This window comes from Corvus brachyrhynchos, unplaced genomic scaffold (genome assembly GCF_000691975.1).
Source record: "Corvus brachyrhynchos isolate BGI_N302 unplaced genomic scaffold, ASM69197v1 scaffold87, whole genome shotgun sequence".
Lineage (NCBI taxonomy): Eukaryota > Metazoa > Chordata > Aves > Passeriformes > Corvidae > Corvus > Corvus brachyrhynchos.
The window spans coordinates 5,042,091-5,069,196 of record NW_008239767.1 but is presented as its reverse complement, the minus strand read 5'-3'; the positions used below and the strand labels follow the sequence as shown (position 1 = coordinate 5,069,196).

General features: G+C 40.3%; 2 protein-coding genes across 3 annotated transcripts in view; one reads left to right on the top strand and one right to left on the bottom strand.

Annotated features, from left to right (window-relative positions):
* GABRR1 (gamma-aminobutyric acid type A receptor rho1 subunit) overlaps positions 1-8,312 on the top strand; it is a 32,551-nt gene extending 24,239 nt beyond the window's left edge. For both annotated transcript variants that reach the window (XM_008640255.2, XM_008640254.2), the window contains 4 exons: positions 1,605-1,745; positions 2,206-2,358; positions 4,061-4,257; positions 5,103-8,312. In XM_008640255.2, the coding sequence (XP_008638477.1) occupies positions 1,605-1,745; positions 2,206-2,358; positions 4,061-4,257; positions 5,103-5,390 (779 nt within the window). In that variant the 3' untranslated portion in view covers positions 5,391-8,312. The remainder of the gene's footprint in view (positions 1-1,604; positions 1,746-2,205; positions 2,359-4,060; positions 4,258-5,102) is intronic.
* Positions 8,313-10,589: 2,277 nt separating this feature from the next.
* Positions 10,590-27,106, bottom strand: part of PM20D2 (peptidase M20 domain containing 2) — an 18,841-nt gene continuing 2,324 nt past the window's right edge. Inside the window, exons 2-8 of the mRNA XM_017742810.1 lie at positions 27,087-27,101; positions 26,862-27,010; positions 23,575-23,717; positions 20,408-20,562; positions 17,866-18,001; positions 13,511-13,618; positions 10,590-12,694 (exon numbers count right to left, since the gene is read on the bottom strand). Of these exons, the coding sequence (XP_017598299.1) occupies positions 12,492-12,694; positions 13,511-13,618; positions 17,866-18,001; positions 20,408-20,562; positions 23,575-23,717; positions 26,862-27,010; positions 27,087-27,101 (909 nt within the window). The 3' untranslated portion in view covers positions 10,590-12,491. The remainder of the gene's footprint in view (positions 12,695-13,510; positions 13,619-17,865; positions 18,002-20,407; positions 20,563-23,574; positions 23,718-26,861; positions 27,011-27,086; positions 27,102-27,106) is intronic.

The window sequence follows — 27,106 nt, the reverse complement described above, 5'->3', positions numbered from 1 at the left end:
ATCTCTGGTGCTCTGGTGCAGGGTCTGGGGACCCCTTTGAGGGGGGCCCCTGTGATGGGCCATGTCACCCCCTTCTGCTGTGGATAAGCTTCCCCCCCGGTGAGGACCCCTCAGCTGGGCTCCCCTGCACAGTGGAGGATGGGCGGTCACTGCGCCTCTGACCAGAGGCCTTTCCAAGATACCCAAAGCCTCTCCTCCCTCCACGCCTTGGTTCGAGGGTCTGTTCGAGCCTGGCAGCTGATAGCCCTGGGGCTGAGGTCTCCACCTTGGAGGTGTTAAGCCTGTGCTCCGTGAATGTCCCCGGCCCTGAGTTGTTACTTTATCTTATCTTCATCAGCGAGCGGTGTAAGGCCTCAGTCAGGGCCCCATTCAGGGTGCAGTAGTCTTCTCTGCAGCTTTTGCAATACAGTTTTAAAAGTCCTTTAAGAAAATGTTTAAGTCATAAAATATACTATTTCAGTCTCTGACAGTTATACCAATAATTAATTATATCAATAATTAATTATACCAATAGTTAAACTGCTGCTACATTCACGGGAGCTCTAACAAAGTCATCAGTCTTCAACACTGAGGAAAGCTCCCTGCCCTTATTTTTTCACTAGAATTAGATGGTGCTTGCAATAAGTGTTTTTAAAAACCAGCTGTGAGCATTGTCTTGCCAGTGGCCCTGAATGCCAGCCACGCTGCCCCACTGTCACCCCACCCCTGGGCAACTTGCCTGCAGGTCAGCAGTCTCCAACAGCACCTGTTTGCCCAGGTGCCCTCAAACACATGGATGAATGGCCGTACGCCCTTCACAGGCACCTTCTGCTCATCCATGGTGTAGAAACCACAGTGCGGTGGTGACATTAATTGCCTTCCTCTTATGCTTCTTAGTCCTATTTGAGATAAACCCAGCTTATACCCTTAGTCCCAAGTATGGTGCACATACGAATTGGCCAGATTTCATATAGCAGCATTTTAAACTTTTGCCTTTTTCGAGTCATTTTCTTCTCCTTCTTAAGCTTGCAATAAGAAATGACAGTCTCAATTCTGTTTTAATACATTTATATGTGATTTTTTTCTCCCTGTCTGAAAGGAGCTGCTACTAAACTCATCTGAAAGGATTAATGTTACTGTTACTTCCACATGTATTAAAAAACTAAGTAATGTTCATGTGTATATCACAGGCGGAAAGTTTACCCAAGAGTTTTTCCTCCTGCATGTCTCAGACCATTGATAGATTGTTCCTCTTGTCACCCCAAGCAGGTTCTTTCTGCTAAGGCTCCTTTTCTTTACTTCTTATTTTAAGAGTTTGCAAGAGATAGTTTTTCAAGTTCTGATGTGGTGGGTTGCTTGACACACATATTGCATGTGTGAAACTACGGTTAGAGAAACAGGAGGGTTTACAAAACATACAAGGCCTCAGGCCTGAGAGCTGTGACAATGAGCTAGTCCACTCCTTGCCACAGCCATACACCACCTAGGTGGGTGGCATTCAGGAATCTGACCTTTTCAGCTGGAAGCTCTGAGGTAGCCAGGAGGGCTGTCTGGGCACACCCTGGGCTGTGGGGGTGGTAGCAGCTCTCTTAGTGCACTATCCTGAGTTTGTTGTGCTTCCCTAGATGCCTACACTGAAGATGACCTTATGCTCTACTGGAAGAATGGGAACGATTCCCTAAAAACAGATGAGAGGATATCGCTGTCCCAGTTCCTGATTCAGGAGTTTCACACCACCACAAAGCTTGCCTTTTACAGCAGCACAGGTGGGCAACCAGAGCACCTGCCAGAGAGTGTGCTGGGGGAAGAAGGGGGTGCAAACTCTCTCTTGACCTTGGCTGTGGAGGATTGTCCACACGTTCTCTCTGTGTCCCATCAGACCTGCCTCTTTTCTATACCAAGTTGGCTGTCCCTGCCACACACTTCCATCTTAGTGGTCATGTAGTCTGGAAAGACAATCCCTCTTCAAGATCACACCAAGTCTTAACTTGAATTAAAGTCTCTGATTGCATAGGTTATATTTTCTGGAAGATACCAGCCCGAGAGATGCTTTGACTTTGATAGCTGGCTCAGTAAGGAGTTGTTTCTGTAAATCGCAATGATCTGCGGCCATTAACTGTTTTCATAAAAGAAAATTAGTCACTCTCCCCCTGATGCAGCATCACCCTATCTGAAAGTAGTCTGATGTTGGTGTAACTTCTCTTTTTCATTCTCTCTGTTTCACAGGGTGGTACAATCGCCTCTATATAAACTTCACTTTACGCCGACACATCTTCTTCTTCCTGCTTCAAACCTACTTCCCTGCCACTCTCATGGTCATGTTGTCCTGGGTGTCCTTCTGGATCGACCGACGAGCAGTTCCTGCCAGAGTCCCGTTAGGTAAAAACAATCTTGTAGTCAGCAGACCTGAGAGACAAAGGCTGCAACCACAGCCTTGGCCATCAAGATGAAATCCCCGGTGCCGTGCACTGCCCCCACACTGCCTTGAGGCACGGAAATCAGCTATGCCACACACGTGTGCCCCAGGAACAGGGCATGTGTCCCCTCATGATGCAAACTCTCCACATACTCTGCAGTGCCAAGAGAGTTGCTTTCCCTGTTTGCACAAGATGCACCTGGAATGAATCAGAGAGCAAATGTCCCACCTGCTTTTATTGCTCTAAACAGAGACAGGGCACGTGTGTAGCCAAGGTGTCAGTATCCTTCAGAGACTTCAGTGAGTGAGAAGGTGAAAATCAGTATCAGCAGCCCTGACAAAATTTCAGCTTATTGAGTTTTGCTAGAGGAGGCAGGGTGGAGGTAACACAGCTGAACCGTGCCGTGCAGTTTTACTTGTTAAATGAGTTTGCACTGCAATCTGAGGGATTCAGCTTCCCCTTTTGCAGCATCTTTCAGAGAGATGAAGCCATATGTCACAGGAGTCACCATAGGAGCAGAACTGTGATACGGACGTAAATCTTCTTCTAAAGTGGATGCTTTGCCCTCAGCAAAGTGCTGTTTGTTTTTTTGCAGATTCTGAGCTCAAGCTTGCTTCCTCTTATTCCAGGCAACATGCCTCAGGATTTTATTTATTCTTAAAATCTTATTCTTCAGTGGAGAGATTATAGACAGACATAATAGGGACGGCAATAGGGTAGTTTTTCATGTCTGAATTTAGAAACAGCACCATTGCCTCGAGACATCATTAAAAGATGGGGGCCATGGCTTTTCAGAAGATGCAGGCACTGCCTTAGCAGTATTTTTAGCACCTTGGTACTCCTGTGAATTCAATCCTTTGTGCTTATATACATAATTTCAACTCCTAAAGTAATCACTAATGTGACATAATTAGCCCCTGAAATGAGAGGGCCATGGAGAGGCTCTCTCAGAGCCGGGGTAACGCTGAACTACAGGGGCTCCTGCCCTTCCTCATGTGCCCATTGTGCTCACCCAGGGTGTAAGATGGGACAGCACTGCCTAGTGGGGCACCATTATTCCTTGATTTTGCTCCAGTGAAGGCACAGAGCAGGTATGAGAGTCAACTGGGGACTTCTGTGACTTCCCATGAAGGAGGACTTCCCAGGAGAAGTCCAGCATAGAGAAGACACGCGGGAAACAAGTGAAAGCAGCAGCTTTGCTTGTGTCCATGCTGCAGAGGGGTGGAACTAGAAGCTGAGACACTCAGAATCATAGAGTCATAGAACGTCTTGAGTTGGAAGGGGTCCATAAGGATCACTGAGTTCAAATCCATGTACTTGTACTCCTGCAGGGACTGTCCTGCACCTGGAATGGGGTGCAGCCAGCACAGGGTCAAAGTGCTGCTGCCTGGCCAGGGGGTGGGAGGTTGGTGATGTGGTGAGGAACCAGACTAGCAACACCCTGTGAACAGAATTAAAGCTGGGCTCACCAAACAGACAAGAAAACCCCAGTTACAAATCAGGGCTGCCTGGACCCTCCTTAGACAGTGAAACCCATTACCCAAATGTGAAAAAGATACTGCAAGATAAATTCAGATGTCAGGAAATCATAACCACTGCTGTATTTGTGATGAGGAGCCTGGTTTGAAAGTGTCTTATGATCTCTTCTGCTGGTGTATTCCCAGGGATAACCACCGTGCTGACCATGTCCACGATCATCACTGGGGTGAATGCCTCCATGCCTCGTGTTTCCTACATCAAAGCAGTGGATATTTACCTGTGGGTCAGTTTTGTGTTTGTGTTCCTCTCGGTGCTGGAATACGCGGCTGTGAATTACCTGACAACGGTGCAAGAGCGGAAGGAGAGGAAACTGCGGGAGAAGGTGAGGTTTTTTATCTCCAATGTCATTTTATTGCCCCTGGGAAAAGGTGTGGCAAAAGTCTGGAAATGTTCAAAGCTTTGCAACTGCAGTGTGCTGCTCTCAGCTGCCTGGGGAGAATGCAGTGCATGCAAAAAGACACCAGCAGTGAGGCATTCCAGGTTACAAAGCTTTGTGACACAAAGCCCACGCCAAGCTCACTGCTCTTTCTTTGGAGTCTGAGCACCCTAACTCCCTCTAGGTATAGATGTGTATAGTATACCTGTATGGATGGCATAGGTTTTAGGATTTTACCTTTAAATAGTTTTTTATACTGAAGATTAAAACCTGTGGATATAATCAGTTGGATTCTGCATTTTGAGTTTCAGGTGACATGACAAATATCCCCCACTTTTGTCTGTGCACAATCTAAACTTATACAATGGTCCCAATTTTCCCATTTTGCCCTTGTTACATTAAATTTTATCTAAAATTTCAGCCTAAGTTCTCTCCAAATGGGGCAGGCTTCATACATTCCTTCTTGTGGTTTCCCTCTGTCCTCCTCTCTGATTTTCTCAGCTGCAAGGTGCAGGTCCAACATTTATTTACACCCCGATACCTGTGCCTAAGCCAAAGGAGCTTTTCCACAGACAGCCCTGCTCTCTCCCTGACTGCACCTGTGCTTTGCAGACATGGTAGTGGAGATGGAAAAAGCTGCTGTGCAGCTCCACCCTCTCGCTCTCCCTTTTGCATCCCAGCAGCCTGAATCCCCCAGGCCTTTCCCCTCCTCTGTGGGATGGAAGGAGGAGAGGGATGTCGTGACTATGTGGACACAGCTCAAACCCTTGCTGCCCCGTCTGTGCCCGCAGCCTGCCTGTGCGTGCAGCCTACCTCAGCCCCGGGCCATGATGGTGGACGGCAGCTACAACGACGGGGACGTGAACGAGCTGGGGCACTTCATGTCCGAGAACGGGGACAAACAGGACCGGATGATGGTGCAGCTGGCGCTGGGCTCGGAGAGGGGCTCGGCCAGGAGGAAAAACCAGAGATACGTCAGCATGCGGATCGACACCCATGCCATTGACAAGTACTCCAGGATAATATTCCCTGGGGCATACATTCTATTTAATTTGATATACTGGTCCATTTTTTCGTAAAGATTCACAACTTCTGTAGTCACAGAGCATTGTGACATTAAATGAAAGTACAGTCTCATAGGCTAACAGAAAGAAAATAGAGAATTGTTTTAATTGGAAGGAAGATTGATTTTTTTGCAGGATTTAATTTTTTTTTATCAGAGGCAACTCATCTGTGGCATAAATAATTGTGGAAGTTTCACATGTCAGCAAAATGTAGGATATACAATCTAAAATTTTATACTTATTTAAAGATGTGCTATGTTCCTTCTTGTGCCTCACAGGCCACTGTAAACTATTTTAACAAGTGACTATAATTTCCAATTGCTTATATATGGTGCATCCTCCATTTTGTACCCCAGAAATCCTAATTCTCTGAGTACCTGAGTGCATGCATACATCTCTTAACTCAGCAGACTGACCACATTCAATACCAATAAATACAAGAATATGCAAATACTTGCATGTTTGCAGAATGAGGTCAGAAATGTTAATTACAAACACAAACTACCCAGTACTGGAAAATGCTTTGGCAAGGTTATTGATGGCTACATCTTGCTTTCACAGCTTAATCCATGACTCATTAGCAGTACTGCACTGACAGGTCCACATAGCAATACCTTCAGACTTGTGCTTTTCTTAATAGTATTTAAATAATGGAAATATTTCCAAACTGTTTTGACTAAGTTTTAAAAATGTGAGTTGCAATGTACATTTAATAAGGAATGAACAAAAGCCAGACTTCCTGCAATGCTAACCAAATCCTCTGGGAAACACAGGAGTTCTCCTTGGATCTGCTTATTTGGGTCACTGGTAGTTTTGCTCTTGAGTTTCCTGGGAACAGGTTTCTCTACAAAATGATCCAGTGAAGACAGTCCATTGTCTACAAAAAAAAAAAACAACCCCAAACTATTTCAGGAGAATCCTTTTTCCTCTGATATAGTCTGGGCATTACCAGTCTGTATAAGCCTGAAAACCTGTTGCAGCCTGCAATGCCAGTAGTAGTTGTACTCGCTTCCAGGAAAATCCAGGTACACCTGTTTGTAGTAAAAGCATAATAGAAAGGTGCTCAACAGCTGACAAAGCAGTAGCAAGGACTTCACAAGAGACACCATGCCAAAACCTTTGGAATTAAGTAAGAAAACAGCTTCTGCCATAAGACAGCATCTCCGCTGCAGACACAGGTACAACTAACAGGATCTGCTTTCATGCTGCATTGTCCCCCAGCATCCTGCAGCCCACCATGCCTCAGAGAAGGCTCAGCACCTTCCAAGGCAGAGCAAGGGGACACAGCTGGAGCTGGGGGCAGTTGGCACTGACTTAAGTCCCAACTCTCCAACACTGTCTGCAGAGCAACCAGTCAGTGTGAATACTCCATATGGAAAAGGCAGAATCTGTCACGCAGAAGTGATAAAATAGTTCAGGAAAACAAGAATCAGTTGAATGGAATCAGGGGCCTTTACAACACCAGCAGCACCAAAGGTGTCTCAGAATTGTGATCATTCAGTTGTTCTGCTGCCATGTTATACACCTATGTCCACAAAGCTACCTGAGGGTTTGCATTCACAGGACTTTAAACACACACACGCTTTTGCACACAGTTGCAGAATTTACTACTGCCTGCACAGCAGATACTGTTGTGTTTTACAGGTGGGGCTGATCTGAGCATCAGACCAAAGCAGTTGTGACTCCAAAAGGAGAGTGAATCTTCTTACGTGACACCTGCCCTGGCCTACCTGTTCTGTCACTCTACCATTAGGCGTGTGACACAGTCATTGCAGTTGTTTGAACACTGCTGGTTGTTGTTTCTATTTCCTATGTAAATAAATGTTACATAAACATACTCAGTTTTTCTTACAACTGCTACAATTGTACCTGAAAAACTACCTACACTCATCTCACAGCTACACTCCAGAGGTAAGGCAGTAAAACCACAAAAGCTAAAAATCATTGAAAGACACACCCACTCATAAGATAGTTCTACTAATTTCTACATAGGTTTTTTTTCACATGCACATATACTATCATACCTTCATTCTATCAAGTCCCCTTCATATCATATTATTCTCCTGTAAGTTTTTTAAAGAGATTAAAAAAATGCCTTTTTTTTTTTCTCAAAACCTGTAAACATTTCAGTCAAATGAAAGTAAAAAGGTCACTCTGGCAAAAGCAGATGAAATGTTGACCATCAGGTTTGCCCACCCTACCTTACTCCTTATTCTGATGGCACCTTTCCCCACAAATAGCTCCAAGATTTCTTGGGCAAACTTGCACAGTAATGTACTTAGATTCTCAGTATTGCAAGAACCCATTTATTCCGACAATTTGAGAATAGCATGAACAGGAGTGCCAGATTTTATAGTAAGCTTTTCAGCTCCATAAGAAGCTTAATGTTCTGTAGTTTGCTGCAGTACAGTACATTCCTTTATAGACTCATTAATCTCATACTACATACATTATTTGGCATCTGATCAGTATATTAAGGGAGATTTTGAAGATACAAAGGGGACCTGGACTTTTGAATTCCCTGGCTTTCAGTGGGAACCTGGTTTCTAACTTCCCATACAATTTTTCAGAATTTCCCTTTCAGCACAACTCCCTAAACTGATACCCCAACCTCAGTGTTTGGATTTACACTGTTAATTTACTTGTGTTTTATTTGGGAAACTCTAGTGCCTTTTCAGTCTTATATAAATGTGTATATACATGTATTCTATAACTACAGGATATGTCATACACAGTCAGTATTTGCTATCAGCAACTGTACTCATTAAACATATTTACATACACACTTTTTAGCTTTTAACCTTTCACTGTATGGGTTTTGTATCCAGTCATTGACATTCTGCTCCTTTCCACTTAAGGAAAGCAGAGAGGTTTGTCTGCTTTTGTTTATTTCTAGAAACACCCCAAATCACAATAAAACTTCGCGTTTGTACAGCATCGTGTGTTTTCTACCTTCAAAAGCATGATCTCCGTGAGTTTATACATGTATGTAAGACCTTTTTGCTCAGGACCTGATCCAGATGAATACCAAATGTCCTTAAATCTGGTAGGGCTGGAGAGGCCCAGGATTTCACAGGCAGGCTCTGATAAGAAGCCTCATGCACACTCCAGATCACCATGATGATGACGATAAGCTTTTTACCTCAGACTTGTGTGCATTACAGTCCTCGGTCCTCTTGCTTTGGGTAATAATCTGCAATTTCTTTGAGATTAACCCAAAGCCCAGCCTGGAATGAGGCTATTTACAGAAGGCAGGTCTGTGTGTATTGTGGATAGACACAGATTCCGTCTGTGAGCACATCTAGCTAGCTTCTAGATTTGGAGGCTGAAGCCTTTGATGGCCTTTAAGGATGATGATAATTATTGATAGGGGGAAGCAGCAAGGAGGCAAACTTCAGTCTGCAATTGAGAAGCTGCAAATACCCCATCCCTGAGAGTGTTCAGGGCCAGGCTGGAGTAGGAAAAGAAATTATATGATTCTGTGCGTAGTGAGAAGGCATGAAGAACTAAAGGGTCTTCTAAGCTCCCTTCCAACCCAGACTATTCTGTGATTCTCTGAAACTCTAGAGCTATCATAAACAATAGCACCATATTTTTACACTATCCTCAACCATGTGGGCTTCATTAGGACTGAAGCATTTGGCTTCTCACTTTATTTTTAAATAAGGACATTAGATGCAGCTGTAGCTTGAGAAAAATCCTCAGTACATTTGCCAGATACTTTTGGCTTCCATTAGTGCCTAGAGGAATCTGAATCAGCAGCAATCTTATCCAACTTTGGCTTAGCAGAGTTTGGGTAAGAACACTTACGCAGGATTCACTTTTGCTCTGTAGTAAGAACAAAAGGTGGGTGGCAGCAGCAGCCAATGAAAGAGTCTGGTGGACAAAGGCTCTGTGGAAGGCTGCTATCTGCAGGACAAGGAAATTGCAGATCTCAGGGGTAAAAAGGAAATAATATAGACTGACTTTTTCTTTATTTCAAAATTATTTATTCCTAAACATTTTTCTCTAAATAAATGTATGTTTCAAGGAATGCTGTTAGTAAGTTATGAGATCATTCAATGAATACTAGAGTTTGACAGCTTTTGCGTCGTGACTCTTCCTCAGAGGAACACAGTTCTGGTCCTTGTGACTGCAATGGGAGCAGGTACAGAGCACTCACAGTGGAGGGAAATGATTATAGAAATAAGATTGACAAGAACATTAAACTGCTTCCCACTTACGGCTTGAAGAAAGGCTGCTGGGCTCTTCTACACCAGGAACACAGCAGGTTGCAAGTTCTCTCCTCCAAATATTTTCATAAAAAATAAACCCATCACATTTCATGTTTCATTTTTTGTTTTGCTTTAAATCACGTCTATCTTTTACTCAGGTTCTAAGACAGATACTAAATAAGGAAACACAGTAGCTTGGTAGGCGGGCAGAGGCTTTAAGTTCTTCAAAACATCTGGACATAATCACCTCATCCTTTCACAGCTGTGACTTGCCATCAGCTGTTCAGAATAATTTCAGCCATTACAGTTCATCACCTCCACATTTTGATTAATTACTTATAATACTATTCCTGACAAATATTCCAATATTCTTAAATTACAAACAGCTTGGGGAAGACTGCAGTTAGGGCAACTTAAAAAGCATGCCAGATATTTTCATATACATGTGATTTATGAGCACAAATGACTGAAAATCAAAGTTTTATTCCCACAGGAACCAAGCTTCTCCCATCCATAGTATCACTGTGCTAGCAAAATCGCAAGGTTAATTCCCAAACTTCTTTAGTTCAAGAAGGAACATTCTGAGACAAACTGGAATTAGCTCACATGGGGAGTTGAGAAAGAAGACTGAATGAGGATTCAAGGATTTGGCAAATGAAGCCAAAACTACCTTGACCATGTGTTGGCAATAATGCCACTTCAAACTGAAGGCTAGACTAGCTTTAGCCTAACAGAGATCCTTCAGAGATCACTCACAAGCTCACATTCCTACTATTCTATCAATTCCAGCATGTTTTAACAGTTAAAACAGCCCTAAGATTATAAAGACTAACATTAAATACTATGTTTGAAAGGCATTAACCCTCACAAATGCAGACCAAAATGGAAAGCTTAAAACACCCTCGATCTTACATAATCATAACTAGGGGGAAAAAAGAAAAAAACTCAAACATGCTACTCAAATAAAACCATGCAGCATCCCAATATTAAGCAAAGAAAATTCAATCACAATTAAATTCCTTTATTAATATCAACTCATCTTTAATCAGTATTTCAACCCCATTTTAATTCCAGCAATGATTACAACAAAATGAAGATATGCTTTTAGTTCAGAGAAGTTTAATTAACTGATCTTGGATATGATGCCACCAAGAAGTCTGGACAAAGAGAACTGAGAAGCCTTTAATGTACATCAGCTTGTAGGAAACACAACACCACAGCATGTGCTATCTATGTGGGATCCAAACACTCATCTTAAAAACAGCAAAGCAATGAGTTAAGCAGTTCATGCAGGAAGAAATAAAAACTCATGTGTGCTAAGGAAATCAAGGCACTAGTCTGTTAACCCAGGAGATCTTAATGAATTGCAATTGTGTCCAAGAACTGGCAAGGCAGACTGTATATTAAAAGTTAAGGACAAAGTTCCTTTGACAAACATTAGAACAAATTTCAGTTGGATTTATTATTCAACTTACTATCCTGGACATACCTATCGCTCAGAGTCCCACCTTCATCTCTTTGATGCATCCATCCAGGAAAACTTGCTAATGAAAGCAAGGACGCTGGTGTAAAATTAAAGTGAATATAGAACTCAACAGACTATAAATTCTGAATAGAATTTTAGAGTTTACAATTTAGACACCGTTAAAAAAAAAAAGGTTTCTGAAAGTCAGTTACTCTGACTTCCTGCCTGCCTTCCTTTCTGAAGCTTACAGTAATACCTGTGCTTAGGAAAACGTTAATCACCAAGTTGCTTTCTCTCTCCATCTGTCCACTGACTTATTTTCTGTGTACTCACCAGATCTTTAACCAGTGAATTAAAAGACATCCTAATACCTCTGGGCACACAGAACACCACCTCAATAAAATTGCAGTATTAATGTCTCTGGGAAGCAAAAAACCAAGGATTAAATGGCCTAACCATGCAACACACAGAAAGGACAACTGGCAAGACTTAACAGATCTGCTGCTTAGGACATGGGAACAAACAGGTTAAAGAAGGCAGTTACTGCACCAGCAATCCTCACTGCAAGTTCCTCTGAGCTTACTAGAGGGGCTTGCACGCAACCACTTACTGCTTCATGGCACCACACTTGGAGCTTTGTGACAAAGATTTCCACTGGTTTAGCTAAATTTATACACCTCCTTCAGACCAATTACACTAATGCAACACCTCATGTGGACACCTGTATTGCCTCAGAGCAGAATTTCTGCCACAGTAGTTTAAATGTGTTAATTTAAACAAATAAACATTTAGTTGCTTCCCAATTTTGTGATCCATAACTGCTCCACAACACCTCCAAAATTTTTTAGGAGGAAAATCAGTGCATTTCAGGACAATCAAGCTTTACAGATTTCATTTCCAAAAACAGTTCTCTTCCGTTTCTAGAAGCTACTATTATCAAAACCAGGTATATTTCCAAACATAGCCCCTTCTCTCCAGTGAAACCAGCTCATGTTTTAAGTCTCCATCTTGTGCCAAGAAAAGTGACTGACCAGAAATTTCATAAAAGCTTCACAGATCAGATTCAGCGTATGATCACTGAATGAAAAGTGCTTATTTTAGAACAGAAAACTGCCATACTTCCTTTATAAGGAATATTACTAGAGCACTAAATAGCAAATCACTGACAAGGGATCTAATCACTATAATTTATTCAACACTGCAAATTAAAGACAACATATTTGAGATCTCTGTATGAAATTCATCACCATATTGAACACAAACATTACAGCTAGATGAAATTGCACATTTTTGAGAGCAATTACACTATTTGCTTCTCCTAAAGTCCAAATAAAATAAAAAAATCATTTCTTCAGCTATGTATTTGTTCAGTCCCTACTGGGATTTAAATACAGCATTTCCATTAAGTCAGTCCTACTGAGAAAGTTTTAATGAAGTTTAGTGTGATGCACATACTCCTACACCGACACCAGATCCTTTTTTAGGTTCTACTGGATTTACTTGCTCCTCTTCTTTCAGCTTCACTTCTCTAAAGTCTTCCCTGACTTCTTCTAACAGACCTGGCTTGAAAATGACATCCAGTGCTGTCATTGCCAAAGCTTTTGCTGTGCGCAAGGCATAGAACTGAGCGGTCTGTGACCCTGCACAAAAAGAAGTAAGAGGAATTTCAGGTTGGATTACCAATGTTTAAACCACTTGCTTACTGCGTAAGACATATTTTATAAAATAAGATCTGTAAGTTTCAGCTGCAAGAACATTTTCGTAAACATCAACTTGCATGAAGTATACCGATTTTCCCATGCCTCAAAACATTTTTTCACTTCCAAGTACTTAATTTTCTGCTACTGATATAAACAACTAAGAGAACAGGAAAGTGAGTGTTCACATTGCGCTCTGTAGAAAACGTGGAGCTTTGTAAGGTAGCACTATTACGTTTCCAAAGTATTGTGTTTTAGGAGTTAAAATGACTTCTATCTTTTGGCTCACATTTAGAAATTCTTCTGAATATGCTGTTATGGAGAATCCTTCTAATTTCTTTTGTCTACATAGTACTATCAAATCAGGCTTTTACTATGAGGAGCGGTCATAATACCCATATACATGTAATCTTAAACACAAACACAAAAATTCTACATTGTCAGCATTTTCTGCAACTCTACTATTAATGTTAATTATTTCAGGGTCTGTACTCAGCTCAGAGTACATCATGCTTGACAAAAGCAACCCTGTTTCTACAAGGTATTCACATGCAGCCAGTTTCAGATCTAGAACTTAGACTTTTAAACACTTACTATGCAGTAGCTTTCAATACCAGTGAAACTTGGGAAAGTTTTAATTCTCTGTAATTTGAAATATTTCTAATTTCTAGATTTGCTGTAGTGAGCAGTCAGCAAACAGTCTATACAATGCTTAAGGATTCCAAATATAAACCCCTAACCCTTTTCACTTCCACTCACCTGCAGCTTCTGTGTACTGCTCAGTATGATTCAGTGCATCAGAGCCAATATAAAAATAAGGATGAAGCCCAGGGACCACAAATGTGACATTTCCAAAGTCCGTGGAACCTAGAAGCAGCATAGAGATTTTCTTAATGAAAAAGCGTTATGCAGTTTTGAATGCTGTAAGAAAATGCATGATAGGGATTCTTTCCAGCCCATATCTAAAATGGAATATCCTTTGCCCCAAATACTAGAAAAAAAACAATCCTAATGAGTCATTACCCATACAAATATCTCCTGTCACCAAGGTGTTTTCCCTAACTAACCATCTTCAGGTGCTGCTCTCCAGTGCACTTCTGATCAATGATCAGTTACTGGACTGCAAGGAAGATGTATCAGCATGTTCCTATTCATTTTACTGCTCATTTTTTATCAAGCATCTCCTGATAGTAAGCTGTTAATTCAGAAACAGGAAAGCTGCAAACCTTGGGAGTTTAAGGCAGTTCAGCTATTTCCCTGTTAGAGCCCTTAGAACTAGGCCCAACAATTCCTATTTCTCACCAATATGCAAATATTCAGCATTCTGTAGGGCACTGAAGTAGAAACTACTCATCTTGAAACAAAAACAGATTGAGGGCAGCAGTTTTTTCCCCCATATGTTTTGATTATTCTCAGTTATGGAAATCCTAATGGCACAAGCACCCCTGAAATAAAATCAGAACTAAACTCCAGACAAAATGCTAGGGCTTTGCAGACAAACACCTGATACCAATGCTGCAGATTTTAATGACGATTCCTTCATGCCTATCACTTTCAGTATGTTATCTAGCACCTATCTCACAGCCTTATCTACTTAATGATATCATCCCAAAGTAGAAGATTTTTCATAGTAAATCGTCCAAGAGTTTACAACTATATCCCCAACTACATCCCAAGTGCCTTTTTTTTCTCACCCAAACAAGCAATCCCCTCATTATTTGTTAAAATGACATTTCGGAGCTGGGGAAATCAACATACCAGTTACTGTGAAATCCAGATACCAGAGTAAGCATTGTTTTGCAGCAGGGAAAAATAGGGATGATGCACTAAGATCTCACTTAACTTTTTGAGGCCAGAGATTCAAGAATTGGTTTCTTTAGCAATGGTGTATAAAATGACTGTTCCAGAGATTTAAAATTAATTGAAACACATCAGATAGCCTCTATATAGTGATACTTCATGATGAGAAGATATTGCTAATGCATTAAGATTTAATAATTAAATGATTGAAGAATACAGATTTTATTTGGAAGCCTATAGGTAGTGAAAGTGAGTCCACAGAGCCTACGTTATAAGGACAAGAGTTTGCTATTTACTTTGCTTACAGATAATGGAAACAGCAAAGCTTGTTCAAAAACATCTCTTCCCATAAATTCAGGATGCATTTGAAGAAAATCCAACTCTTGGCACAGCAACAAGTTAATTTAATTTCCAGTAGTCTGCACTACTGATTCATTCTTTGCTCAACCTGGACAGACAAACCAGTAGTTGTGCATACTCCAGACTAAACCAAGGGTTCTAGACCTGCCTTACTAAGTCCCAATACATGAACTGCTGCAAGCTGTGTTGCCCTTTTCCCTACTCTCACTCAGCAAACAAAACATTAGAAATTTCACTCCATCATAGCTCTCGGTCACGTCATTCCTCCTAAATTTATATCCATATTCAATGCACTACCAGTCAACATGTTATTTTTGCTGAATAGAAGGGATTTAAATTGGGTACTTTCTAGTAATATGGAGAGGCAAAACCCACGCAGCTTTTAATAAAAAGGTGACAGCTAAATCTTCTCCTCTATCAGAAAAAATGTTACACCCTTTAGGGGAATAACATAGAGGTATGTTTAGAACATCAGGTGTTCCAATGGTTTCCATACAAACATCTGAAATTGTATGCTTGCTAGACACGTACAGATTGGGATTCCTTCTAGAAGCATCAATAATTGCAGTTATCAATGCAGTACACATAATTCTGCACTATCTTCAACAGAGAGATATTGGAGTTTCAGCCTCTCAAAAATATATCCTGAAGCCTCTTCAATCACTGAATATTTAATGCAGTCAGTATTACCACAAACGTGGTAAGATACAGAAGTTAGATACAGTCCCAAGCTTCAAAAGTGGAATTTTCAAAACTACCTACAAAAATACTAGACCTTAAGATTTTCTTCATCAGTCTTGTGTACAGGAAGCCAATGAACCCCATGAATACTAAATTTTGAGCAGACTAAGTTATCACACATGTGGGTGCCTCAAGTAAGGCATGTTTAACTAAGCCATCTGCTTTAGGAGGTTATGGATATCCTGTAGTAAAGCCACCCTACGACCAGTGGAAGGAGAAACAGGTGCTGGCACCTGGTCCAAGCTAGCTCAGTTTCACATTATGTCACACCACCCTGGCTATGTGCCCAGCGAGCAGAGCTGTGTGGGGCACACCCAGAGTCGTGTGATTTGCTGTACTCAAGGAAGCCTTGGTGACGCTTATCTGCCTAGAGCGATACCTGGGAGCAGACCGACACTAATACCCATGCAGAGGTGGCAGCGAGTACGCTCATCTCTTAACGACTGTTCTGCTGCACAGACATGGAGAAGCAACTGAGCTATCTTCCTTCCCTTTCAACAGAAGAAACTGATATCCTAAAAGAAAACATTGAAAACCACATGAAAACTAAACAGAAATAGAGGTCTTGAAAAAGACGACACAAAATACTCAACCCCCCCAGAAAAGGGTAGCATACAAAGTTCCACTCCTATGGCTCTGGAGACTGTGCTGTGTTATCTCTCCTGAATTCCCACTGCAAATATTCAGAGGAGAAGCTGTGGAAAGAAAATTCAGTAAAACCTGCTGCAGCGCGAGATAAAAAAGCAATTGCTCAAGCACATTTTGACATTTGACATGCAATTCAAAGACAGGACAGCCATACCGGGAATTTTGGTTTAAGCAAGTTAATAGTTAACATTTAGCATATCATGTAACTTACATATGAAAGCCCTATTGCAACTGGGTGTCTGTGCAAAGTTCACTTCAAGTCCTCTGAATAAATGCAAGATCACCAAAATTCGTGATCATCCTTACTACAATGGTTTGGAGAAACCAACTAGCAGAGCTCCAGAAAGTTGCACTACAGTAAACATTCTAAGGCTCCTCAGCCCCTATCTTTGGCTAAATGAGCAAAGTAGTAAATCTTATTTGTATTACACTGAAGAAAGAAGGAAAAAATCTGCCTTTAGCTATAATTTGGTTTTAAACACAAGACAATGAACCAGTGTTTAATTTGGAGGGGAAGTAAGCAATGGGAAAAAATCCATTACCGTTAGATACCAAGAATACCATTAGATACAATGCTTCCCCTACCCACAAAAAAAAGGTTGGAGAGCTGTTCCTAAACACCAAGTTTGTCCAAACTCCGAAGATAATCTGCATTTAATATAGAGAAGATAAGTACCACAATCAAACTAATAACTTTTTACTGAGAACAGTATTTTCCTTCTAAGAGAAAAACCTTTAGCGTGAATGGAGTAAAAATGTTCATAAATACAATTAAGATCAGTAGTTAAGGCTAAAAGTATGAGCAGAAGTTGAGACTTGAACAGAGCTCCTGTAGGAAGAGTCTGAAAAAAAGCGTTAAGGATAACAAGAAACCCACCTAAGCATTCAAGAATTCCCATTTGTGTTATAGCTCTGAGATCAAAAAAGTTAAATCATTTGAGACATAGTCAAGACCCAGAAGAGAACACCTACTTGAAGAGCACCCTTTGGAAAACTAATCTGTTGAATTCACGAACTAAAACTAGAGGCATGTAATTAATTACCTGTTAATGAAAAGATTAAATTAGGGTGAGTGAGATGCTTAAACTTCCATTTATAAATCTCTCCAAAAACTCCCTCTAAAATAATTGTTAGATTCTGGTAGACTTGTTTATATGTAAGCTTGGAAAATATTACTAAACAAGGTTCCTAAAAACAAAGTCTCATCCCTATTCATAGCAATCCAGGATTCTGTATTTTAAAGCCACAGAATGAGACAATTTATTACACATCCTGATGTTCTCAGAAATACTGCTCTTAGCTTTCTGTCCTTTCCCCAAACCAAACTGTTTATTACTTGAAATACTTTCAGAACTATTATCAATAGGTGTTTACTGCTTTTCTTACCTGTTCTTAGCTTCTACAACAAATACAGAAACACAGGCCAGCTTTTACAGAGCATCAGCTTTGTAATTTGGCTTTTTCTGACCAAACTGTGTTTAACTTAGCTCTATTTTGTTATTTTATACACTTGAGGGTTGATCAATCTAAGCTTAAGTCACAATGAAAAATGCAGGTGGAGTTACCTGACAAACCATTCAAGACAGCATCTTCTGATATAAAATCTATTCCAAGCTTCTTTCCATTCTCCTTGTAAATTTTCTGCAGGCTCTTATTTGGAAGCACATTGTAGTAATCATTTTCACCACCTTTTATTTCCACCTAGACAAAAACCCCAAATTATTTTAAGTTTTTTGCCAGTGTAAACCAGTTTAATGTAAACAATCTGAAGGCCAAAAGAAACCCCTCCATATCCAGACTTCAAACCCAAGGAAAAACAGACATAAATGCTAAGTTTCTTTCAAAAATACAACATTCTGCCAAATATTATCCTTGATCAAAACACAGCTGGTGTTCTGTTCAGTTTCAACAAGACAGAAAAATTCCAGAAGCAAGGATTTCAAAATTTTCTCCAAAAATAGAAAACAAGTATTTCCTGTAACAGTGTCTTTTGCCTGCAGGTACTACTAAACTACATAGAAATAAATGTAGGCTTTTATCAAACTGTATTTTACCTTTTTTTAGAATGCTTCCAATAATTACAGCCCCATTCATGAAATGGCTTCACACAAGTAAGAAATTTGAAAACACATGAAAAAAACCTATCAACGTCAAATTTCAAAAGAGATCTTAACTTTCATTCTGCATAAATTGCACTTTCTGAAACCATTTTCTGGATCTAGGGAAGGGGACATGGTAGGAAAACAACATCTAATGCCTCAAATAGACTATAAAAGTGACATGCTAATATTGACATACCCCGAACCTATTTGTTTTCATGATCACATACATTTTTTTTACAGCTGAATTAGTTATAAGCCTGTAATTAACAGAGCAAGTAGAACTATCTATTTTAGAAACACAAAACAAGGTAATCATATTGCTTGAACCAGCTAGAAGAGACACGCTTCCGTTTACTAAAAGCAAAAGAAATGAAAATGCTTATTGAAAAATCACTCAGTTTTTCACATGTGGTTGCTACATGAGCCTGCTATTTAATGGGGCAATGGACCTAATGACCAAGAATATGGGAAAAAAACAGACAGAAGACCCAATACCTGTTTTGCTTGTTTCTACAGGTGAGGTTTGCCATCAAGCCTCCCAGGTCTCTGAGCCTAGCAGCACTATCTGTAGGATAGAAGCATCACCCACAGCAAAACAAAAAGAAATTACAGGGCACTTAAAGAAATTGTATGTACATGGGATCAGGCAGGATGCATCGAAGGATGCAGAGTAAGAGAAGTAGAAATGCAGTCTGGGAGCTATCATTTTTTAAGTGTCACTGAAACAGAGGGATGTTCCAGCTCACTGAACCAGAACTAAAGGTCACATCCTCTTGAAGGGCCAAGAGGAGGTCCTTGAAAACTACACACTCCTCAGACCATCCTATCCTCAAGTTCCCAGAGGGATTACACAGCAAATAAATCCTCCTACAACTCATACCCAGGCTCATGAATCATGAGGTGATTGTAAACATCCAGCATACAAGATGGAACTCATTTAAAAGCAGATAGTGAATGACCGAACCTAGCTTTGCATGACAACACGTCCGGCTCAGATGACACAAGACATAAAAGCTCCAAGTGTTTACAACCAGTGGCAGAAAATACCACATTGCTTCCTGTTACTTGTAGCACTCATCTGCAACCAAGACTGGTGCAATTAGTGTTTTAGTATTTTTATTACTGATGTAGACAACCCCTGTGAGACCACATCTGATTTTTTTTGTTCAGAAAACATCTGTGTTTGTTTTGTTTCTCCTTAAATCAAGACTGGAGCTAGGCCAGGGGAAGGCCACCAGAATGATTAAGTGGAGAACATAACGTACAAGGACAGGCTGGAAGAACTTGATCTGCTGAGCCTCCACAGAACAGAAGGTTAGCAGGGCATCTTACTGCTGGTCTAGAGTTACCAGATGGAAAGGGTACAGACAAGGCAGAACCAGACTTCTCAGATGTCAAAGTGATGCAACAAGAAGCAACAAAGGAAATTCTCATTGGATACAACAGGATCACAGAGTGGTTGATGTGGGAAAGCCCCTACAAGAGGTCATCTTGTCCAGTTCCCCCGCGCAGTCAGGGTCACCTAGAGCTGGTTGCCCAGAACCATACTGAGCCAGCTTTTGAATATCTCCAAAGATGGAAACACTGCAACCTCTGCAGGCAACCGGTTCCAGTGCTCATGTCATTGCAGCAAACATTAGGAAAGTAGTTGTTCACCAGGAGGTGGGTAGAGCACTTGTTGAGAGAGGTGGTAGAATTTCATCCTTGGAAGTACTCAAAAGTCCACAAGGCACTCAGCAACCTGCTCTAAGAGGTCCTGCTCTGAACAGAGAACTAGACCAGATGACCTCCAGAGGTCTCTCCCAACACAGATTCTTCTAGGATTCTCTGGCACTCTATTTATAAACCAAAGCTTACTTTCAGGCCACAAAGCAACAGAACAGCAAAAAGTATCTCAGTAATTTAGTTTTACTTTGGCTAAACACTATGCAGACAAATAACATAAACTTTGATTTCCTGTTCTGGTCTGGGTAACAGAAACACATGACAACGAATATATTCTTACCTTGCACCCTGTGGCCAGTGCTGCAGATTTGAAGCAGTTCTCAACCTTCTCTGTCAGAACAGAAAGCTCTTTCCTTGAAGGAGCACGCAAGTAAAACTCCAGTTCAGTGTAAGAAGGAATGATGTTAGGCTTCACACCACCATTTTTTATTACACCTGCAGAAGGGGAAAAGTCATGTTGTCAGTATTAAATGCAATTGCTTGATCTTCAGCCCTGTCATGAAATTCCCCAGTCAAGAACTATAAATACATAAACAAAACCAACAAAATATCAGCTAAGCATGAAATACAAAGAATGTAAAAAATGCCGTATGTGGACAAAGTTTCTTCATCATGTCAGATTAAGTAGAAAATGTACATGTCTTTCAGCACAATCTCACAGCATTCTTTGGTTAGACATCTGTTTTAAATCCCAGAGTCAAGCCAAACTAGCATTTCTAATTAATCCCCTAAAATTCAATGCATTGGAGTCATAAAGCAATCTGTCTGCTAACAAGAAAAAAAAATGCTGTAAGGGCTAACTTGGACTCCAACTTTTAAACATTTCCTCAATTAGAATGTTTCCAACTTACTTTGCAAGCTTGAAGAAAAGCTGAGTAAATTGCATTTCTCAGCCATACTGGAATAATGTGTGTATTGTAGTGCACAGTAAGTTAATTAGATTGCTCATATTAATTCTTCAGAAATATTGGAATGTATAATACATGTAGCTTTATTCACAAGTGCAGTTTGAGTTGAAAGTGCTCCCTCAAGGAAAAGTGTGATTGACTACATCTTTTACCATTATGGCAAAGACATTACCATAAAAGACAATAATATTTAGCTATTTCGACAAGAAAACATTGTAGATCCCCAGCTGTACATTAAATTTCATTGCACTAACAGCTAGATGCTTCCAACAGGCTGTTTCCCTGGCTTCCTACCCTCAAATTCTTGTATGTGGAATTAGATTTGTTTTCTGTAGTACCTGAGAAACTTCCACCTTAAATGGAAATATTGCAGAAGTTACTGATGTGTGTCAGTGAGGCCTGAAGAGACAGTATCTATGGGATGCAAATGGGCAACAAAACTTTACTTTTGGTGCAGAAAACCTATTAAGATTATGAACTTCACCTCCAATCTCAAATACAGTCAAAATAAAAACCAAAGTAATGAATTAATCCAGTATCAGTATTTGTCCATAACAATAGGAACAGCTCAGATGAGAGACATAGACATCACAGGAAAGGAAGCAGTGAGTATTCATGCAAATTTGCATGACACATACCCATAACAAGCTTTCTCAGAACAAGTAGCTTCATGAATAAACAGCTTTCACTTGTCCTGTCCAGCACAATTGTAAATGGAACTGGAGAGAGTCTGAGTAGGTCTACAGTTAAATTTCAATACAACTGCAATATGGATTGGACAGCAGACCTAGATTAAAAGTAGGCTGCCTGCACACTATTAGTAGCACCCAATTTGCCCTTCTGGATGGAAACTTTTTTTTTACAACCTGTTTAATACAACTTCTTGAGCAGGAAAAAAAAAATCTACATTCCTGTTTTTCAAGGGGGCAACATATACTCCATTCATAAGCAGGGAAGAAAGATAACAGCAAAATCTCAGATAAACTCAGGACAACAATATTTCAGTACATGAAACATTGGTTAGAAATTCTAGACTTCAAGCAATGGAAATTATTTCAGCTTTTGTTAGTGGGTTAACACTACTATTTTAGGATCACTTAATTCAGCCACTGATTATACTCCAAGTCTACAACATGAGATCTCCTACATAATGCTGTAAAGAAAGCATTCCTAAAATTAAATCTCATTCTGGCTGCTTGTCCTTTCCCAGAAGTATTTTAAATATTTCCACATTGAAAACCAGGTTTATGACAGCAGTTGTATCAACACAGTAATTTCAGTTGTGCTGCTGTTCAGGAAACATTACCTCTAGAAGGCTTGTTTAGATACTTGGATTTTTTGCCAATATTACCCATGTAGCCTTTATAAACTATGAAGAAAGCAGTATTTAGGGGTTTAGGCTTAGATTCAACAGAAGACTTAGGCATCTTCAACCTTAAACCTGCAACACATGGGTTGCAGACACCAAAACTCTTAGTTATGTGCCTTGTTTTCTACAGAGAAATAGCATAGAGAGGCTGTGCCTGCTGTCTGAAATTCACTTGGGCATACTGCAGAGCAGAACTGCAAACAGCTTCATCTACAGTCAAAAGGATTAGGACTCCATCCAGATATCCTGGAGAGAAACACATACTTGTATTATATACAGCACAAGCAGCCAAGACACATAATGATTAGCTCAGAACTTCTGGAAGGTTTTTTAGCTCATAACAAGTATTCCAAATAAACAGCTCTACATTCAAAAGTCCTGTAGAATTGGCAGTTTCTTAATTTCAACTTGGAAAAAGTTGTGTTGGGTGTAATAAGGAAACCTGGATTTATAGCTAAAGGGCAGCTTCATCTCACCTTTTGAACCGTTCTCACTTTACAGATAGAAATGCATGACCTTGAAGGAGTATGAGCCAAGCTTAATAGTTAATGTCTTACTGCAAAATGGCCTTTCTAATCCCAAACCTACTAGATATTAAATATTAGAATCCAGTGAACATCTAGTTGATTGGGCTACTAATCAGAACTATAATCTTCTGCCATCACGTTTTTTGTACCTCACCAAATAGATTTCATTGCAGACCACGAGACCTTTCCAATAAATGCCATCTAATTAATGGAATGTCTACCAAAAAAGCGATGCAGTAAGTAATACTTCACTGTTTGGAAGCATTTAATCTTACACCTTTGCAAATCCACATATATACTAAGGAGTTGAAGATCATGTACCAAAATGAACTTAGAACTTTTTTCTTTCTTTCTGAACTGCAACTTCAACACTTAAACTTTGTCTAGCCTTCACCTGGGCATCGGAGTCCCCTTTCAAATCTGACCTTTCAGCCTATTTTCAGCAGTTAGTTCTGGACACTGACATGATTTTAAAGACTGCAGACACACCATTTAAATGAAATGGTGCTGTTTCATAATATTTGAAGTGACCATACTAATTTAGTGCTTTAGTGCAATACTTTGGAATGTGTGATGTTCTATGTTAGTACTTCAACAGCCTAAACTCTTACTTGCTGGACATTAGGTTTAATGAAGATCTCACCATGAACTCTCCAGGTCGGTTTCATTTGCTGTCTTAAAACAGACAGATTGTTGTACGCAAGAACAGCAGCATCTAACGCATTAACTCCTTCCCAAGGATAAGCAGCAGCATGAGAAGCTTTTCCATAGTATTTCACAGTCACGCTAGGAAATAAAAGGCATTGCTTATTTGTTTCTCATTCAGTGAAAAAAAAAAAATCTTTGAAATGAAAAAGTTCCTTTTGTTCACACAAATGTATGTTATTTAAATTTTGTGCAGCATAACACCAAACAATTACCTTGCACTAGACTGTTATATAGTTAAACTATCTTTGCAGAAAAACGCTGAAAGATTTCTAGAAAACCAACAAAATGTAATGATACCAAGAGCCAGTCAGGCAAGGGAGTTACTGGTAATATATCATTATGTAGCCTTTTCCTGAAGAGTATACTTCTCATATATTAATTAAATTTCTCCAATGCTTTTTTTATACTACCTGACTGTTATGAGACTTAAAGTTACTAACACTCTTCTCAGAGGATAACAAACCCTTTTCTCTGATTCAGGATTAGAATCTGAGTATCCTAATTCTCGTCAAATAAAATGTGTACAGTATGTAAAATAGCAAAAGCATGTACGATCACATACAACTCGTGTCTAAATAACAAAAGTCAAGTTTTACAACCATTTATCCAGCCATGACCAGACTAACTCACTTGTACCTCCATCTTGCACAAAGGCCAACTTAACCAGTTATCCTGAAGTGACCTCTTGTGCTCACAACCATGCCACAGCTTCAAGTTAACACCAGCACTTAAATTCTGGATGGTAAAGAGAGAGACAATGCAGTGTACTGTTGCAACAGGAAACATCTCTTACTACTGCTGCAATCCAAATTAAACATGCCTTTTTCCATCTCCACTAATCTTCCAAGACAATCATAGAACCCATTCCCTAGACTATGAGTTTCATTTAAAATTTATTATCATTAAGAAATACAAGGAACTTGTCCATTAATATCCCAAGTATTAGACTGCAGCCCTTCAAATCAACTCGCAAAGATCCCTGGAAATTCTCAAAAAAATGGAAAGAAGGCAAAGTACAGCAAAAAGTCATGCTGCAATGTTTTTTTCCACAAGAAACATGTGTTTCTTATTAAAAAAAAGTTATTCAGCATTCCTTTACTTGTACTTCTTTTGCTACACAAATGTCAGAGACGCTCAGGAAAACCCAACAGATTTTGCAGAACACCCTAAGCCAGTTTAAGAATATCAGCAAAAGAATGTAGATCCTGTTTGACCAACAATAAATAGGCTGATTAAGTGAAGGGCAAGTGAGTAAGAATCAGCAAACTTTGGCATGTATTCACTAGTGTTAATCTTATTTCAGGCACAAGGCAGCTTTCAGAATTGCAGACACGGCAATACTAGCAACTTAGAGATCACCAGTCCTTAAACTCCCTGCAAACAACCAAAGTTCAATTACAAATTAGAAAAACTGTCTTTCTACCTTTGAAACCTCATAATTACATAACTGTAATTATGTAATTATGTAACATGACAAACTCAGTATTTCAGGCTTTTGGAGATATTGTTTCACTCAGCACTTCAATTCCACGCCTCCTCCACATTCAAAGGTTTAAAGGCTATCTAGGACTTGCATCCTACTGCAGATCTTGATCTCTGAAGAGATATTTCCAAATGTTACTGTATCAAACTCAAAAGGTTATTGCAAGCAGAAAGACAAAACTACCATTGAAAACTACATCTTGAAGATTATAAATATAGTCTTAAGGTAAAGTAAATGCAAGTTGGGCTAAGTCTTGAAGGAGGTTACAATAACCAGTTAAGACTCTTTAGAAAAATGACAAAAGAATATAGCAAAGAACTGGCCAGGTAATGAAGATTAACCCTGTTTTACCATTCCACTTGGCAGTAACAGAAGCAAATTATCCACTGGAAACAGCCCTAGTAAAAGCAAAGTGGTCAGTAAAATCAAGCATATCAAAGCTGGATGGTAGCACAACAAGCTGAAAACAGTTCCCAGTACACCAAGTCATAAATGAATGGAAAATTAGTTATTTAAATAATTCAGAATTTAGTCTGAGACAGCCAAATGTAATACTTGAAAAAACTGTTGCACTGGAGGGAGTTTACTAGCAGGGTCTCTGCAAGGTAAGACCCTGGGATCAGGAATCACGTAACACATAAAATGTAGGAACAAAACCTGCTGGTACTACTGCTGGGACACTATGGAAACAGATGTTTGTAACACCAAAGGAAGAACAACATGGCCTTGCAGACTGGTAGAGCAAGAAAAGAATGAAGCTCCAAAGTATTTAAAAAAAAGAATGTACTTAAAGACCAAGCATTTGCCTAAGAGTTGATTGCTTGAAAATGACTGAAGATGAAGTCCCAAAAGGGCCAGCTGTCTCCAAAATTATAAGGAAACACTACGGTCCCTGCATCAGCTGAGTAAGATCTACAGAAATTGCACCTCATGTACTGTATACAATTCTGGGGATGCACATCCAGCAAGGTGTACTTTAAGACAAGTCAAGTGACTCAAAGTACAAGTGAGCCAGTGCTGTCCATGAACATCAGCGCTAATCAGAAGAAAACAAGGTATAATTTTCAAAGAGTTACATGGCTGGCAAAAAAGGCAGCTGTGTGAGGGTAGGACTGTTGTCCATCCTTACACTGGGGACAAACACGAAGGAAAGACAGGAACTACTTTGGATCAAAACCAAAAAGTTGATGTGAGAGTTAACACACACAACATGGCCATGACTAACTTTAGCGTGGAAGTTACTACAGATCCAAACTTCGGTCAGGCTTAGCTGGCCAGTTCTTTTCAAAAGGAGGAAGGCAAGCCTGAAACACCTTCCAAACTGATTAAAATGCACAGTGGACCACATGACTGGCACCCAGGAAAGCACAGAACTATGACCCTTGAGACCCTGCAGTTGCATCTTTAAATTCTACTTTAACAGATGGCATAATCACAAGCATGTTTAACAGAAACGCCTAAAAACATCAGAACAAATAACGGATTTTTGGGATACATGGAAGATTATCTCAGAGCAGTCAGGGATTTGAGCACTAGGCTGAACACAGCACTTTGAAAGAATGGCTCAGAGTGCCATTCCCTAACAGTAACCTGGCTCCTTAGCTGACTGCAAATACCTTTGTCTGAAGGGCACCTGCAAGGTTCTGGGTTCAGCCACTGCTAAAGCAGGTTCCCTTCTCAGGAAGGGGACAAAAGGCTAGTAACAAACCACCTCTTTCCACCTGAACCCACCCACTCACTCATGCTCGGCCACGTCGGGCAGGTAAGCCGCGTTTTCTTGCGAGGGGTGCGCCATGAAAACCACATCCAGGCCATCGAACGCTCCAGCCTTAATCAGGTCTATTTTGCCTCCTCCTTGCTCTTCCGCGGGCGTCCCCAGCACCGTGATCTGCAGCACAAACACACAGAGAGAGTCAGGGGCTGTCAGGGAGAGTTCGCCACCGCTCTCCCAGCAGGGCCCTCACCTGCACGGCCACGGGCTCCG